This window comes from Alosa pseudoharengus, unplaced genomic scaffold, assembly GCF_046254945.1.
Source record: "Alosa pseudoharengus isolate Yale_2024_CS ecotype anadromous, Long Island Sound unplaced genomic scaffold, YU_APseudo_1.1 YU_APseudo_1.1_scf_7, whole genome shotgun sequence".
Lineage (NCBI taxonomy): Eukaryota > Metazoa > Chordata > Actinopteri > Clupeiformes > Clupeidae > Alosa > Alosa pseudoharengus.
In genome coordinates, this window is record NW_027468859.1 from 27577240 (window position 1) to 27592491 (window position 15252).

The 15252-nt window shown below is 45.4% G+C and overlaps 1 protein-coding gene across 1 annotated transcript; it reads left to right on the forward strand.

Annotated features, from left to right (window-relative positions):
• The first annotated feature begins 559 nt into the window (after positions 1 to 559).
• Positions 560 to 13608, forward strand: thbs1b (thrombospondin 1b). The gene is made up of 23 exons (XM_076273395.1): positions 560 to 741; positions 878 to 960; positions 1211 to 1770; positions 1897 to 1972; positions 2203 to 2292; positions 2407 to 2516; positions 2778 to 2906; positions 3790 to 3886; positions 4646 to 4819; positions 4986 to 5162; positions 5620 to 5793; positions 5922 to 6049; positions 6515 to 6667; positions 6869 to 7087; positions 7228 to 7335; positions 7943 to 8102; positions 8368 to 8486; positions 9510 to 9744; positions 9852 to 10079; positions 10411 to 10682; positions 10833 to 10930; positions 11134 to 11273; positions 11386 to 13608. The coding sequence occupies exons 2-23, from the start codon at positions 897 to 899 to the stop codon at positions 11391 to 11393; spliced, it is 3519 nt and encodes a 1172-aa protein (XP_076129510.1). The 5' UTR covers positions 560 to 741; positions 878 to 896; the 3' UTR covers positions 11394 to 13608.
• Positions 13609 to 15252: the final 1644 nt, after the last annotated feature.

Genomic DNA, 15252 nt, shown 5'->3' on the forward strand with positions numbered 1-15252 from the left:
AGTGAAAAGACAAGAGTTCCGAGCATCCTTTGAGAACCAAGCTGTTATTGGACAAAGGAGCGCGCCGACCCGTCTTGTTGCCTCATGTTGCGTGCCATCCTTTTAAAAAATACATTTAAATAATATGAATGAATAGTTTTAAGTGTTTTTGACAAAACCATTCGCACTAACCGATCTGAATGATCTGTCCATTGAATGATGAGTTTTGTCTAAATAAAGTTTATTATGACACTTGTAAGGTAATGATTTAACATAGAAATGCCAAGTGGCCATATCACGACATTTCAGGCTAATGATGAACCAGCAAGCGGAAGTGAAGGTCTATAAAATTACGAATTTGGTTATGGAATTTGGACTCTGGAATGCGGCGCTTATTTTTTGACTTTCCTCCATGTGTGCGCTTATGTCTCAGACATAGCCGTCCGCGTTGTGAGGTAAGAGGATAAGCTCGTCCCTTTTTCCTTCCCTCATCTGATTGGAGGAGACACGTTCTTAGGAATGTCATGAAACTATTTAAATAGAACTTTGTTGCCTGTGCTGATTAGAATGGTACCAGCCTCTTAAACTAGACAGAAGAAACATCTAGTGAACTGAAATTGAATTAAAAAAGAATTTTTCAGAACTTACAAGCATTAATTCTGGGGCTAAAAAATCGTTCGTCTTATCATTTGAAACATAAGGATTACACTGCCGGTGCCGTTTGGATTGTACAGTTTTTCATCGCTATTTTTCACTCAACAGGTAAGAGTTAACACAGGGCTATCGAAATTTGTGAGCAAGTTATTACTTTTCACCTGAATGAAACCTTACCTGTTGCATTCCATAATTGAGAGTTGTGGGGAAATATGAATTAAATAATATTTGTTATGTTCTACAGGAAGCGTACAAGTGCTGAAATGAAGTTAACAGGAATATTTTTGTTGCTGATGGTTTGGCACAGTGAGAGCGCAAGAGTCGCAGGTGAGACAGAAACACTTGAGCAGTGTGTAGAGGGATTCCCTTACTGTTTTAAGTGATGCGATGAGTAAAATGCATGCTTGTTTTAAGAAATAATACAGAATGTATATGTTTTATTAAGCATGTGTACAGTAAAATAATAAAAAATCATTCCGACGTTTTTCTCGCTGATATTCAGTTTGGACTGAACTTATCCAATTCGATTCAACAGTACAGAATACGCTAATATTAATGCGCTTTGCTCCCTCCACAGAGACTAGAGACGACGACAATATGTACGACCTATTCGAGCTAATCCAGGTCCCTAAGAAAAACCATGGGGTCAGCCTGGTGAAAGGCGACGACCCATACAGCCCCGCCTACAAAATTCTGAACCCCGACCTGATCCCCCCGGTCCCCAAGAACGCCTTCAGGGACCTACTCGACTCAATTCACACGGAGAGAGGATTCCTTCTCTTGGTCAATTTCAAACAGGCCAAGAGGACCAGAGGCAGCCTGCTGACCATTGAGAAGCAAGACGGATCCGGACCTATTTTTGAAATAGTTTCCAATGCCAAGGCCAACACGCTGGACATTGTGTATTCCACGGAGAACAAGCAACAGGTTATGTCCATTGAAGATGCGGACTTGGCAACGGGGCATTGGAAAAATATCACTCTCTTCGTGCAAGAGGACAGGGCTCAGTTGTACGTAGGCTGTGAAGAGGTGAATACAGTTGAGCTGGATGTACCTATCCAGAACATCCTGAATAAGGACATCCCTATATATGCAAACTTGAGAATCGGCAAAGGAGCAGTCAAAGACAAGTTCATGGTAAGCGCGCTTGTTTAAAATCGATAATTAAGTTATGACTGGATATGACGTGAAATGGTTATGCATCGTTTTGTATGTTTCCTCTGTTTGTTTGTACAGTTAATCATGGTGATTTTTTTTTTACAGGGTGTGCTTCAGAACGTGCGTTTTGTATTTGGAACGACTCTGGATGCGATCTTAAGGAATAAAGGCTGCCAAAGCAGTAAGTGTCCAAACTTGAAACATTGCTGAATGAAGGTCACATAGACAACATAACTGTCAGTAGGCCTACCTACAGTATGCCATGCTTTGTCTGCTCTTTCCTAATACAAACATTTGAGGATTGAGTGTTTGTGCATCAGGCGCCAGGATCAAATTGCCCCATTTGAACAGTAGTTACTTTGTTATTACATGTTCACAAGGAAATAACAACTGCAATTTACTCTTTTACAGCAATTCTGACAGACCTCATAACCTTGGACAATCCCATCAATGGCTCTAGACCAGCTATCAGGACAGATTTCACTGGCCACAAAACAAAAGGTAAACAAAACGTTTTACCCCTTTTTGGAAACATCTTACTCTCATTCCAAATCTCATTTAAAAAGTGTCACTCAGGATTCTTGCACCTAAATCTTTTTGTTTATCACCACGCAGATCTTCAGATGATTTGTGGCTTCACCTGTGATGACCTGGCAGCTATGTTCAAGGAGCTGAAGACCCTGGGGGTGGTGGTGAAAGACCTGTCGGACCAGCTCAATAAAGTGGTAACGAGACTCCTTAAGCCTGTCACAAAAAGATAGTTTGCAGCAATACCAGTGAGGTGATAGAAGTCTAGTATGAACCTATTTTTTAGCCATCAGCATGTTAAGTGTGATGTTTGATTTGATGCAATGTTTGATTTGATGCAAAGATGCCTACTTCATTCTGAGAGGCAAAGACATTGAAACAAACTGAGCCGTGCTTCTTTTAATCCCATCTGAAACACATTATTAACACCCCCCCCCCCCCCCCACGCTCCCCTGCAGACTGACCAGAACAGAGAGCTCATGAAGAGCATCAACATCAACAACATCAGCGTCTGTATCCACAATGGCATTGTCCACAAGAACAACGACGAGTGGACCGTGGACGACTGCACCGAGTGCACTTGCCGGGTGAGCATCCTCCCTCAAGTACGCCACAGACCACCTCTCGACCGCTCGCCGAGAAGCCAGCAAGCACTTTTTTTTTTTTTCTTTTCTTTTTTTTAAGGCCCCTGAGGGCTTGGCAATTTGTGTCTTTTCGAGCTGACAGCCATCCCAAACAGCGGGTGCCAAGCAGGCAGTAATTAAGTGCACTTGGCCTTGGTGTATTGATGTAGGCTTAACTGGGCCACTTGCACAGCCAAAGGTGTGTCTGGCTCCCTCCCCAGGTCTCTCATTAAGGCCAGAGGTTGTAGGTTTCTGTGTGTGTGTGTGTGTGTGTGTGTGTGTGTGTGTGTGTGTGTGTGTGTGTGTGTGTGTGTGTGCGTGCGTGCGTGCGTGCGTGTGTGTGTGTGTGTGTGTGTGTGTGTGTGTGTGTGTGTGCAGAGGGGGTCAGAAAAAAGGGCAGGAAATGAAGAAAAGAGAGGTCTGTATGGGAGGATTTTTTTTTCTTGTAAAGAATTAACTTAAAGCAGCACCTCCCTGGCTGGATGCCTGATTGTCCCTCATGTGAAGCGACAGCTATAAATGGTGAACTTGTCAGCACACCAGGGCGTCAGCATGCTTAATTGGAAAAGAGTTGAACAAGTCCAAGAGGCTGGTGCCAGGCTTACTTCTCCAAAGCTGTTGGCAGACTATCCTTTTCTGCTTGTTTTCGGTCAGAGTGATAAGCTCGCTGTAGCCCCCTGCTAGTGTCTGAAATGGGCACTTTTCCACTGATTATGACGTGGAATGCGCAAGGTTCGGACACAAGATTGAGATCAGACAGTGGTTCTTAAAGTACCCCCCCCCCCCCACACACACACACACACACACTCCTGAATGACAGGGTTTCTTTGTCCCCTCCCCTCTGCAGAACTCAGCCATCGTGTGTCGCAAGATCTCCTGCCCTCTCATTCCCTGTGCCAACGCCACCGTGCCCGATGGGGAGTGCTGCCCTCGCTGTGGCACCCGTAAGTATCTATCGTGCCCACACTAAATACACTGTGCCCATCGGCAGGGTAGCATGTAGCCAAGCCACAACAACCAAACTACCCAGTGGTAGAACTGGCGATGAAAGACTTGTACGTGCTAGTGAACAACACTTATTGAACTGCATACCTTTGAACCAGGTAATAGCTGTAATTGGTCTATTTGGTTAAAGCAGAGTAGAAAATGAGTGGGCCATTTGGGCGGGTGACTCCTGGTCGAGGGAGAAGCAACATTTTCCACAAACCTACAGTGGTTCGCTTCAGTGGCTTCAACTTAAATAAACATGGAAAACCCCACTGGTTGCCACCTCGACCGTTTGAAGTTAGGACACGATCAAGACATGCTTGCAAAATTCAATTTCCACCCTTCCACCATTTCTGGGGGTGGAGGAGGAGGAGGGGGAGTAGGAGGAGGAGGAGGAGGACTACTCAGATGAGATCCCTATGTGTTCAGAGCACACAAAGTGATTCCAGCCCTGAGCATAGTGCCAGGATCCCCTCAAGTGCTCGAACTTAGGCAGCCACAGGCTAAATCAGGTCCATTAGGGCACAGCACGAAAAGCCCCCTCCCTCTCTCTCTTCTCTCCTCCTCTCTCTCTCTCTTTCTCTCCCTATCTCTCTTTCTTGCTGGTGCTTTAGAAAGTATGAATAGTTCACTCTATTGTGTCTCACTCTCTCTCTCTCTCCCTCTTTCTCTCTCTCTCTCTCTCAATCACCCCCTCCCTCTCTCTCCCCACACAGCGAGCGACTTTGCTGACGACGGCTGGTCCCTGTGGTCTGAATGGACTCATTGTTCGGTGTCCTGCGGACGAGGCGTGCAGCAGCGGGGGCGCTCCTGCGATCGCATCAATAACAACTGCGAGGGCACGTCGGTGCAGACGCGCGACTGCTACCTCCAGGAGTGCGACAAGCGCTGTGAGTGGCTCGCCAATCACTCCCAGCAGCACTCACACGACCATGTTACTTCATGTTTTGTTTTGTTTTGGATTGCATTTGTTCTACTTTGTTTTTGATAAAGTTTGCTTGACTTCGTTTTGAAAAAAAGTGAAACCCCCCCCCCCCTTCCCCTTTTCATCTTCAGTCAAACAAGATGGCGGCTGGAGCCACTGGTCACCTTGGTCCTCCTGCTCGGTCACCTGTGGCGCTGGTGACATCACCCGTATCCGCCTCTGCAACTCGCCGACCCCGCAGATGAGTGGCAAGGACTGCGAAGGAGAGGCCAGGCAGACGCAGAAGTGCCAGAAATCACCCTGCCCCAGTAAGAGCTCCGCACCAAACCAACCAATCAACACACATTACATTACATTACATTACATTTGGCTGACGCATTTTAACCAAAGCGACTAACAACATGGTAACAGTTAAGTTTTAAAGCAATTCTCTCAACAATTTTAAGACAATTTAAAAACGGTAGAGTACAGTAAGAATAAGTGCATCAGTGCATCAGTGAGTGCTGAACACACACACAATACAATCAACACACTCACAATGCAATCATCACACTCACAATGCATTCAAACTGCATTCATGGATCTATTGATAGAAATCCAAAGAAAGATCTGCACACTGTTAGACGCTCCCATAAACTTTATTCAGCAACGTATGGATCTTCTACTGTAGATACTCATGTCTCTATTGGCACTGATCCAGAGGGCTGGGAGAGCTATGTCTGAGGTAGAGTGCTAAGAGTCTACTGTTTCTGAACTCCCTTTTAGTCAATGGAGGCTGGGGACCCTGGTCACCCTGGGACACCTGCTCAGCGACCTGTGGAGGAGGAAGGCAGACCCGCAAGCGCCTCTGCAATGACCCGTCGCCCAAGTATGGGGGCAAAGACTGCATTGGCGATGGCACAGCGACCCAGACATGCAGCAAGCAACCCTGCCCTATCGGTGAGTATGTGTGTGTGTGTGTGTGTGTGTGTGTGTGTGCGTGTGTGTCCTTTCAGCCTGTTTTTTTTAGTGTGTGTAAGAAAGGCTCTGGACCTGGCTCTGATTGCTATCTCTTTGTGTGCGTGCAGATGGCTGCTTATCCAACCCCTGCTTTGCCGGCGCCCAGTGCACCAGCTTCCCCGACGGCTCCTGGAAGTGCGGCAAGTGCCCATCTGGCTACACTGGCAACGGCATCAAGTGCAAAGACATCAATGAGGTAAACAGCATGAAGTGTTGTTTTTTTCATCAATGAGGTAAAAAGCATAGAGTGTTGTTTTTTTTCATCAATGAGGTAAACAGCATGGAGTGTTGTTTTTTTCATCAATGAGGTAAACAGCGTTGAGTGTTGTTTTTTTCATCAATGAGGTAAACAGCATGGAGTGTTTTTTTTTCAGTCAAGGTGTTTTTTTCCCCTTTAAAACAATGTTTAAAAGTTTCAAATTATTAATAGCAACAGTTGGAAGAATACAACAATCTATATGAGAATGACTTATTATTACCATTATCATGACAGCTTCCTAAAGCCTAACCCAACCTACCAACACCCATACATACCCTCCCCCTCAAAAGTGATGGATTTTACTCTTTCCCATTAACTTGTCCACCGCTCAACGCAACCCCTATTTAACATGTTTTACCTCTCTCTTTTACCTCTCTCTTTTACCCCCCCCCCCCCCCACAGTGTAAGGAGGTTCCTGATGCCTGCTTTGAGTTCAATGGCGTGCACAGGTGTGAGAACACTGTCCCAGGCTACAACTGTCTGCCCTGTCCCCCGCGCTACTCCGGGCCCCAGCCCTTTGGCAGAGGTGTGGAGGAGGCTGCTGCCAAGAAGCAGGTAGGAAACGTCTGGATGGGTGTACATTTTCAAAGAATGTTAGCAGAGAATGTAACATTTTCATAGACTGTTAGCAGAGAATGTTACATTTTCATAGAATGTTAGCATAGAATGTTACATTTTCATAGAATGTTAGCGTCTTAGCTATGGTGAAGCAGGTGATGTGATGGCATGTGTCTCACAAACTTCTCTACTGCGTAGGTTTGCACTCCCCGTAACCCCTGTCTGGACGGAAGCCACGACTGCAACAAGCACGCCCGCTGCAACTACCTGGGCCACTTTGCTGACCCAATGTTCCGCTGCGAGTGCAAGCCCGGCTTCGCCGGGAACGGTCACATCTGCGGCGAGGACACCGACCTGGACGGCTGGCCCAATGCTGACCTGGTCTGCGTGGAGAATGCTACATATCACTGCAAGAAGGTAAGCTAAACAAAAGTGTAGAATGGACAATGTTAATGCTGTGTATTGTATTGTGGAAATATGTGTATATTATGACATAAAAAGTGTTTGGGCATGGACTTGGTTGCCTAAAATTGGTGTGTGTGTCCCATGAACTGTAGGACAACTGCCCCAACCTGCCCAACTCTGGACAAGAAGACTATGATAAGGACGGCATTGGGGATGCTTGCGATGATGATGACGATGATGATGGCATTCCTGACGACAGGGTACGTCATATTCACGCTGAACTCTACAGTTAACTCGTTTGTGGGGTTGAGTGAGTGAGAGTGTGTGTATGTGTATGTGTGCGTGTGTATGTGTGTGGGGGGGAGGTTGAGTGGTGGCTCTGTCTGTCGAGAGCAGATGTGTATGCGAGAGGAAGTGAGTGAATGTCCATGTGTATGTGAGAAAGAGTGTGTGTGTGTATAGGCACATGCCACTTGTGTGATTCATCATTCATCATTCATTCGTTTGAAACGAGAGGGAGAGTGAGGGGCAGGGAGTGCGGCAGAAAGCAAACTCTGCTTCCCTCAAAGCCAAACCTCAAATTCCAGCACTGAGGTACTACTCTGAAAGAGCCCCAGTGTACGCTGCTAATCCCAACATTAGATTTGGGATGAATTCTAAATATAAAGGCCCTTTCAGGTCCGCACATTCCTGTAAAAGAGACCCACTCATGCCCTCAGGGAAATTACAAGTCAAACATCTAAAAATTTCTCCTCGTCTGAAGTTTTATTTTTATAATCCGTGTGAACTTTGTTTTAATACCGTGGTGCTATTCTTGAAGGCTAACATTCTTCTTTTGGATTTTTTTCCCCCTTTCCTCCGAAACAGGATAACTGCCCATTCGTCTTCAACCCCAGGCAGTATGACTATGACCGCGATGACGTTGGAGACCGCTGCGACAACTGCCCATACAACAGCAACCCCGATCAGACAGACACAGACAACAACGGAGAGGGAGACGCCTGTGCTGTCGACATAGATGGAGACGGTAAGAGTTTAAAGTTGTACATGGAAATTGAACGTTCTAAAGATTATCTGGGTTCATTGAATTCAACATAGAATTTTAGAACCTTCAATTGTAGCGGAACGGAATCTTATGTTAGAATGTTCAAAAAACCAAACCTTCAAGGGTTAAAAAAAACAAAACACCGCCTACCCTTACAGGAGCCCGTAAAGAACTTCCCTTTGGGGGAAAATGCACTTTATGTGCAGTTCACAAGTCCTTACCTATTCCCTGTGTCTCTGTTCATCAGGCATTATGAATGAGAAGGACAACTGTCCCTATGTCTACAACGTCGACCAGCGCGACTCAGACCTTGATGGAGTTGGGGACCAGTGTGATAACTGTCCTTTGGAGCATAATCCTGACCAGGTGTGTGTCTGAGTAATGTGTGTGTGTGTGTGTGTGTGTGTGTGTGTGTGTGTGTTTGTGTGTCTGCGTTTGTCTGCGAAGTTCATGGGGGTTGAGGAGGAGGAAGGAAAAGCATGCAGGTGTTAGTTGTGAAGGCGCAAAGTCGCGTAGATCCGTCTATAGATCCACCTCAAGCCCTCATCTGTGCAGGGGGAAAAAACAAACTCGTGAGTAGGAACTGTGGGGAAGAGCAGTCGCTTTAACACGCTATAGAAAGGTGGAGAGACAGAGGGGAGGGGGGGGGAATCCTCCGCACCTCAGGGGCGCATCCAGTGAAAGACTCGGGAAAAAAGAGGGGGAGGTTTAGGGGTTTTTTGTACAAAGGGGTACTGGTGCGATCACTAAAGCCAAAAGGGATTGCAGGAGGGGTGGGAGCCTCTTAATAAGGATCGGGGCCAGGCTGTGGGTTCATGCGTGCCCCGTCGGCACACAATCCTGCCTCCGGATCGCACCTGTGCCATGGTTAAGTGAGAAGCAGGAATGCACGCTGGAAGAACAACAGGAACCGTTGAGGTTTGAGGGGGGGTGGGGTGCTGGGGTGTTGGCTTAGGGAGGGTGGATTGTGTTCTTTCTCTATTTCAGGAACCAATGAAAAGATGTGTTATATCTCTGCCAAAGGTGCAGGGTGGGGGCGGGGGGGGGGGGGGGTAGAGTGTCCCATGCTCCAGGGGAATGCCTCTGTGAGTGCCTGCCCGGTGTGTGGGAATACACACGTGTGGTTTTGAAGTTTACGGTCATAAAATTGCTTTGTCAAGGGATCACGCAAATTGACTTTGGCAGGCCCTTAGGGCTCTCATTCTGTGTTTTCTTCTCTGGTGTCTGGTAAGTGACTAACATGAAAGAGAGGCGAGCGGAGGCAATAGCACGATACCGGGAGGCGTTGATTACACGGAGAGTGAGCAGGACGATGGGATCGGAGTGGACAGATATAATTACGATAGAGCAGACGTGAATACCATGCTTTTTTCTTTTTCATTCCGATAGCTTGACTCGGACTCGGACCGTGTGGGAGACAAGTGTGACAGTAACCAGGACATCGACGAGGATGGTCATCAGAACAACCTGGACAACTGCCCCTACATCCCGAATGCCAACCAGGCAGACCACGACAAAGACGGCAAAGGTGATGCCTGCGACCACGATGACGACAACGATGGTATTCCTGACGACAAAGACAACTGCCGTCTGGCTTTCAACCCAGATCAACTCGACTCCGATGGTAAGCTGATTAAGCAAGTGAACCTGTGAATGGTAATACTATAGCGTTCACGTTTTAGCAAAATTAGAGACATATCATATAACTACAGTCGTTCTCCCAAACACCAGGTGATGGCCGTGGAGATGCTTGCAAAGACGACTTTGACGGAGACAACGTGCCAGATATCTACGACGTCTGCCCAGAGAACTTCGACATCAGTGAGACCGACTTCCGGAAATTCCAGATGGTGCCTCTGGACCCCAAGGGCACCTCCCAGATCGACCCCAACTGGGTGGTTCGCCACCAGGGCAAAGAGCTGGTACAGACAGTCAACTGCGACCCTGGCATTGCTGTTGGTGAGTACTTTATGTCCTCCACGCTCATGAAAACAATTCCATTTACAATTACTCATTTAGCAGACGCTTTCACTCACAAAGCGACTTGTAGCACAGATATTGATTTCCTTCACTGTCCAATGTATGCCCCATGGGAATGATCTTGTTTATCTACCAGACTCCTCTTCCTACCAGTTTCTCTAACACTGTATTGAACTTCAACTGGTCCTATTTACATGTTCACCTTCACTAAAATCATTTCAGGAGAATTGGATTGAAATACCGACACTTTGCTGAAGGTACTGACAAATGCTCAAATCTCTAACGCACCAACATCTCTACATTTTCTCAGGCTATGACGAGTTCAACGCTGTGGACTTCAGTGGCACCTTCTTCATCAACACCGAGCGCGACGATGACTACGCCGGCTTCGTGTTCGGCTACCAGTCCAGCGCGCGCTTCTACGTGGTCATGTGGAAGCAGATCACACAGACCTACTGGTCAAACAAGCCCACCAAGGCCCAAGGCTACTCGGGGCTGTCCATCAAGGTGGTCAACTCCACCACGGGCCCTGGCGAGCACCTCAGGAATGCACTTTGGCATACTGGAGACACGCCAGGACAGGTAAAATGATCCTTTAGAACCCCCCCCCCCCCCCTCTCTCTTATCGGTTTTGGCCTTTCTGGAGAGCAGAACTGATGAGCAGACGATGACTACTGACATCTACTGACATCTACTGACACGGCCGCCCATCTCTTCTTTTCCCCTGTCCAGGTGCGCACCCTGTGGCACGACCCTAAGAATGTCGGCTGGAAGGACTTCACTGCTTACAGATGGCATCTGACACACAGGCCCAGGACTGGGCACATCAGGTGGGCAACGATGAGGAAACAAGTAGCACTAAAAACCAGAGATGCTGTTTAGCATGGGGACAGAGGCCCAGTGATCATATCGCCCTCATTTCTGAGACTTCAAACTTTTGAAGATGTTTTCTGGGCATAGCTGCATAATGGTGTTAACTGAAGGAATGTGAAAGCAATACATGTGTGACTGACTTTGCTTGTGTTCATTTCAGGGTTGTAATGTATGAAGGCAAGAAGATCATGGCCGATTCAGGAAGAATCTACGATAGGACTTACGCTGGTGGAAGACTAGGTCTCTTTGTTTTCTCTCAAGAGATGGTGTATTTCTCCGACCTCAAATATGAATGCAGAGGTAAGCAACATGCCACTATTTCTTCATTACATGCCTGTTTACTTGTCAGATTGTAGATAACCACACGATCAAAAGACTTAATTTCTGTTTTATTTGTGTTTTTTTCTTGTAGACTTGTAACTGCCCGGGAAGCAAGCTCGTTGAGGGATGCACCTTTCTGTATAAACGTGAACATGTATTCCAAGCAAAGTCCAGGGACAGGATATTTTTGTTTGATTTGTTTTTGTTTTTGTTTTTCCATTATTCTTTATTCTGTGGCACGCACATTGGTGGAGCTAACCCCGGCGAGGGTAGCCAGCTTCAGTGTAAAGAAAATAAGTCGGGGGATGGGGCAGAGGCTGGACTGGACTGGACTGGACTGGTTGGCTGAACTGACCGCCAGCCAAGAACCAGGACCCCTCCACCAAGAGCAGGTAGAGCAGAAACAAAAAAATGCCCCAAAAATCCCTCCCCAGCTCCACTTTGCTTTGCTTGTTCGGGAGACCTATATCTCTCTGAAAGACCTCGTTCAGCTCTGTGTGGGAAGAAAGATCCCTCCAGACAACTATGCACTTCAAAAACCTTTATATATCTCTCTCTCTCTCTCTCTCCTCTTCCTCTATTCTTGCTCTTTCTCTTTGGATGGGTGAATAGTTGGATGGTTGGATCACATGGATGGATGCTACAAGAAGTAGTCTGACCAAACTCACTGCAGGTCTTTAAAAAAAAAAAGTTTTTTGAAGATTTTGGCACGAATTTATTTTTAAGGACAAATTTCCTCAAAGGATGAAGAAAAATCAGTAGGGCCCATTGAGCTTGGGCCTCTGAATGAGAGTTGGACAGCTAGATAGACTGAAAGTATGTAAATAGAGCTTAGATGTATAGTGTGTAACATTACTCCAAAGTCAGTGTAGAAAAGATGGTGCATTCATATCAAAGTCATTGTGACAAAACATTTAAGTCCAGCCTTTTCATGCAAGTTTTGAATGAAAAATGAACTCTTATTTTATCAAGTAGCCTCTATGTTGAGGTTCAACGGCAATGCTCGTATTCTGTGGCTGGCAGTGAATCGTGTTAGGTGAGACCAGTGGGCAGGGAATACTCAGGGTAAGATGGTGGACCACCATCTTAGTTTTGTCCAAACCATCCATCTTACAATTACAAGGAAGTTCAAAGAGAAGAGGGCATGGACAGAGAAGTTCTAGACAGCAGCACCATTTTGTGATCACAGTCAAAAATACAAACCAGGATCTATCTCGGAGAGTATTTAGAACGAGAACCATATGGGAGTTTGATTCTGATAAGATGAGTCTGCCCTAATGACAACGGCCCATTAAAAAGATTGATGGACTAAGACCAAAAAATGCAGTGGGACAAAATGTGTCCACCAAGATGTTTCAGTGAAGCTTCCCTCTATGTCGTTGAGACATTTAAAATGTTATTATTTAATTGATGTACATTTCCCCCTATTTATTTTGATCCAAACTAGGAGAGCTCTCTTGAGTAGAATGTAGGTTGAAACCTACACAGCCCTGTACAGAGTCCATTGCCTTCCATCTCTTCCTTCCTCTCTGGGGTCAACAGATTTCACAACTCTCCAGGAAGTGCCTTCCACACAGTAAGAATGACCTGTGTGCCTTTTCTATAGAGAGAGATAAAGGAAATAAATCTTTTGATGTACAAATATTACCTCATAGCTGTTGTACAATTCGATCAGATGAAAAAATAATTCCTAGTATTTTTCTTTTTTTTTTTTCTCGAAGAAACACAATTTGGTAAAACTTCCTATTGCTACTGTAGCACAGGCTGTAAATAGTACGACATTTTTTATCTTTGGGAATGAAACAGCCCTTCTTTACCCTTCCTTCTCCTCCCTCTGCACCGTAATTAGGAAAAACACAACGGGAGAGTTTTTTTAATCGATTCTTTTGCCAGTACTTCCAGTGTCTAGTACTTTTATAAGAATAAGTTATTGTTCTGTTGGTCTTTTTTTCTGTTTTAAGTCGTGTCATGTGTGTGTATCTGTCTCTGTGTGTGTGTGTGTGTGTGTGTGTGTGTGTGTGTGTGTGTGTGTGTGTGTGTAGATAAATGCTATTTAAATAATTTATCGGGGAAAGTCTTCTCTGGAGGCGTCTCCGTCTGTATAAACGGTTTGCACACTGACGTGAGGATGTTCTGTTCTTTATTGTTTTTACTTTTATTTTTTGTTCTCTTTTTGTTATTTTTTTTTGTACAATTAGTGTTGCTTGTCTGTAAACATTTTTACTTAGTTGTACAATGCAAAATGTTATTTTTATCCATGGCAATTATTTTGGTACATACTTCGGAACAATAAACAGATGTAAAGTCTCTTAAAGCCTCTCTGTTTGTTTCACTCGGCTGCTTTCCATTACTGCGTGCCCCTCATAGCCTTGTTTATATCATAAGGGCACACTATAACAACTTGATCTATCAGAACAAAGGACACTGTACAGTTAAGGAACTCACCAACATTTGGGAAATTACCTTATTCACCATCTCCTCCAGAGTTAGATAAGACGATACATACCCATGATACATACCCATGATACATATCCATGACACATACCCATGATACATATCCATGACATATACCCACGATATACCCATGATACATACCCATGATATATACCCATGATACATACCCATGATATATACCCATGATACATACCCATGATATACAGTATACCCATGATACATACCCATGATATATACCCATCATATATATACCCATGATACATACCCATAAGCAAGAAGGGTACGTAATGGTAAATGTTGGCGTGTTCCTTTAAGGCACTTGGCTTATGCCAGTAGCATGCCAACTTAAGGCAAGGCTTATGCCAGTAGCATGCCAATGGAGCTCTAGGGTTTAACCAAAGAGCTTTTAGTGCTAAACCAAAGTGGCTTTTTTTGCAATCAAAAGCGTCTGTGTGCCCAACAGGTTCTGTACAAGCTGAAACCCAAATCAGCTAACACTGAAGGCTAAGATTCAGTCCCAAGGTGAACTGGCTGAAGTACGCAAGGTTCACAGTTTTACCAAACAAAGAAGACACATGCGTAGATACATCAAAGCGTATGTTACTGTTGAGAGGTATACACATAAACATTCCACACTTGCATCACAGCAGGGGTCCGTTGCACAAAAGCAGAATTAAGACATCCAGGATAAGTTACTGAGCTGCGCTCAATGAATCCAAAACAAGAGCGTACAGGCTTAATTGGTTGCACAAAGACCAAGCCAGGATGAGCAGACACGGATTCATCAAGCCAGGTGAAACCTATCCTGGATAAGTGCGCGCTCACGGCTCCCTCAAATAGACCCCGCCACCGATCACAGATTCACTGATTTACCATGACAACTAGCGACTTCATTGCTTCTTCTACGGTGTGAAGTAGGTAGCGATAGCCTTTTCACAACAGCAACAAACAGCAACACCTCTGTTTAGGAGAATATTGCAACTAGTTCCGCGACCACCACGTGCAAAATGGTTAGGCACTCCCGTTGTCGCATGACAGGTCGGGAATGGCGAGTATGTAAAAGTTAATTAATGATCACAAACGTTTAAATAATGACAATGGGTCTAGGTATATGTGATAACAATGTGTAGTGGGCAGTGGAATAATTATTGGTTTCTGTTTGTGGTGACTGCTGACTGAGATAAGGGATGAGATTAAATAGATCCTGGAACTTAGCCTGGTCTGGAGCAGGCTAGCTCCAAAGAATAAATCGCCATGGTAACTTATACCATAACATATCCTGCTGCCCCCTATCCCGCTTTTGTGCAACTGGATCACGGATAAATTGAGCCAGGATAACCAAGATATCCCGGCTTAATCCCTTATCCTAGTTTTGTGCAATAGGCCCCAGGTGAACATATATATAAACACACAAACATGTAGAGGAACTGTCCTCTACATAAATACATCCAGCCTTCCACTCAACATCCACAGACATTCTCCCACCCCATTCACACACAGCCGT

What these genes read in the sequence shown, in the direction of transcription:
- thbs1b (XM_076273395.1), top strand. Translation starts at nt 897, where the DNA reads ATGAAGTTAACAGGAATATTTTTGTTGCTGATGGTTTGGCACAGTGAG. An exon ending in AGGCTGCTGCCAAGAAGCAG is followed by an intron (nt 6,668 to 6,868) that starts GTAGGAAACGTC and finishes TCTACTGCGTAG; the next exon opens with GTTTGCACTCCCCGTAACCC. An exon ending in CCCAGGACTGGGCACATCAG is followed by an intron (nt 10,931 to 11,133) that starts GTGGGCAACGAT and finishes TGTTCATTTCAG; the next exon opens with GGTTGTAATGTATGAAGGCA.